This window comes from Limulus polyphemus, unplaced genomic scaffold, assembly GCF_000517525.1.
Source record: "Limulus polyphemus unplaced genomic scaffold, Limulus_polyphemus-2.1.2 Scaffold872, whole genome shotgun sequence".
Taxonomy (NCBI): Eukaryota; Metazoa; Arthropoda; class Merostomata; order Xiphosura; family Limulidae; genus Limulus; species Limulus polyphemus.
This window is the reverse complement of record NW_013666482.1, coordinates 183,019-185,698: the sequence shown is the minus strand read 5'-3', so window position 1 is coordinate 185,698 and position 2,680 is coordinate 183,019. Positions and strand designations below refer to the sequence as shown.

The 2,680-nt window shown below is 33.7% G+C and overlaps 1 protein-coding gene across 1 annotated transcript in view; it reads left to right on the top strand.

Annotated features, from left to right (window-relative positions):
* The window catches only part of LOC106460970 (myotubularin-related protein 13-like), an 89,773-nt gene that overhangs the window by 40,480 nt on the left and 46,613 nt on the right, over positions 1-2,680 (top strand). Inside the window, exons 18-19 of the mRNA XM_022387757.1 lie at positions 2,124-2,190; positions 2,502-2,505. Coding sequence (XP_022243465.1) covers positions 2,124-2,190; positions 2,502-2,505 — 71 coding nt within the window. The remainder of the gene's footprint in view (positions 1-2,123; positions 2,191-2,501; positions 2,506-2,680) is intronic.

The following is a 2,680-nucleotide window of genomic DNA, read 5'->3' as shown; positions in this document are numbered from 1 at the left end:
GCTTGACTCAATTATCTGTCTCTATATCTATCTATCTGCCATTAAATACTAAAAACTAAATAAAAACTAATACTAAAAACGAGGGCATCTAGCAAATGCTGGGACATTTGTGAGGTTCCCTGATCCTTATAGAAATTCCAGCGTGCATGCTCCCAGCGTCGCGTGACTTCCGTTGTCGTAACAAGTATGTGAAAAAATTAAAATATTAACCCTACGTGCACAGACTTGATATGAATAATGTTGACTAAGAAATATTAAAAATTATGCAACTCTTATGCAACATCCTTTTAGTGTCTACTGACTAACTGACAGACAACACACTAATTCATGAATTTATGTTAATATGTTTGGTATCAAACTGTAGTATTATATCAAATGCTAGTATTATACATTATTTAATTTCTTAATTTAAAAGTAAATATTAAAAAAACACTTAAACATCAATTTTTTTACAAGATTTATATTCAAAATTTGATTAAAAACTTTTTATTTTCAACGTATCAATAAACATGATATCAAAACATGGTTTATAATTCAAATTTTAATATCATATGCTTTAATTTCTTACTTAAAAATAAAATATTTATATAAGTTCTCAACCTCACTTTTCTGTATCATGTGATGCCTGTCTGCTCTGAATTTTCCATTTTAGATTTTCATTCTTCCCTTATTTGAGTGATTTAGACTTATTTCGTATTATTCAATTTTTTTTTTCAGACCAGTTTCCCAAAAGAGGGGGGGGGGGTCAAACACTGCCTGAAGGGATCACCTGTTTTAACAACTCGCCCGTCCATACTTTACAGTTCAAATTGTTTGGGAACAATCAACAACAGTTTGTGTAATGGCAAATAAAAGGACAGTATCTTAGTCAGAGTACAGTATCTAAAGAGATGCATGGTGGGAAATAAATATAAGTTTGGGGCTTCATCTCAGCCACACATTTACACAAAATTGATGGCATCGTGACTGCTGATAATTACTGGCAGATTCTTATCCATTCTACCATTCCCTCAGGAACACAACTCATTAATTGAGGATTCATCTGCCAGCAGGAGAATGACCCCCAGTATACAGCAAGTGTTGTGAAACAATGTTTTGATCCTAGAGAGGTTAAATGAAACTCTTAAACCGTGGTTTGGCCTGCTGAAAATCCCAATATTAATATTCTTGATGCTGTTCACTTCTGTGTTTTTGGTCATAATGTTTATATTAAAGTCACCATCTACTTTCCATTGCTCATTGTTTGTGATTCCTGTATGTTTCCACAAGTATTTCATTAGTGTTTCTATATACAATAAGGTCACTTAACATTTTTTGCTGGATATGTGTAGGTATATAATTTTGCATCTATAAATTTGATTACAAGGAACCCACCTTTTAGAAAATAAAAGTTTGGAGATGGCTTGACTGGGTAATGAAAAAACTTTATTATAAATGTACAACGTTTCGACAAGATTATGTCATCATCAGGTACCAGGAGTATAAGGAAGCTCTTCAACTTGGTTGGTACATCAGAAAATAAACTGCATCAATGAGAGGGAACAAAAAGCCCCTGGAAACTGAAGGGTTTTAAAGTGCTCTAAAATAAGATCTGAGGCTCTCCTTCACTTAAGATATGTTCAAATGAAATATATTTTAACTTCATTGTGCTTCTAGATTATTGAGGAAAATACTAAAGGCCAAAACAAGAGACAACAAACCTTTAAGCTGAAAAAGCAAACATTTTGTTAATTACTGTTACTTTTACTGGTGGCTCAGTGGTACACTTGCAGGCTTATAATGCTTATTTCTGGGATTAAATCTCCACAGTGGTAAGAGCACAAATAGCCCATTTCTAGCTTTGGGGTTAGTAAAATAAAATTAAAAGAAATTACTGTAACCTTTCCTGAAAACTGTTGAAACAAATTTAACCTCATTTCAGCTGTACTATTTGTTAAAATGAATTACTAATTAACCCTCTCTAGGTGGGTCACGAGCCAAAGGCCATGGCATTGCATTTGTTTACTCATTCACATTTTATTGAACTACTATTTTAGCACATATCTCCAGATTATTTACTCATTTCATTTTTTGTACTCCAATGCCTATTTCAGCTTTTTGATTTAGTTACCATTTCTTAACAGCTGTTTCCAAATAACTATTGATCCATTGAGACCATTCCATGCTGATATGTACCTTACTGTCCTTGAGGTAACATTAACTTCTCTATTTACAGCAAGGTCAGTTGCAGGAGCTATACTTGACTGTCAACTACTTTTTTAAGAGCATATCTTGAGATGTCTATTAATCCATTGAGACAACTCCATGCTGATATGTACCTTAGAGTCGTTGAGGTAACATTAACTTCTCTATTTACAACAAGGTCAGTTGCAGGAGCTATACTTGACTGTCAACTACTTTTTTAAGAGCATATCTTGAGATGTCTATTAATCCATTGAGACCACTCCATGCTGACATGTATCTTACTGTCCATGAGGTAACATTAACTTCTCTATTTACAGCAAGGTCAGTTGCAGGAGCTATACTTGACTGTCAACTACTTTTTAAGAGCATATCTTGAGATGTCTATTAATCCATTGAGACCACTCCATGCTGATATGTACGTTAGAGTCGTTGAGGTAACATTAACTTCTCTATTTACAACAAGGTCAGTTGCAGGAGCTATACTTGACTGTCAACT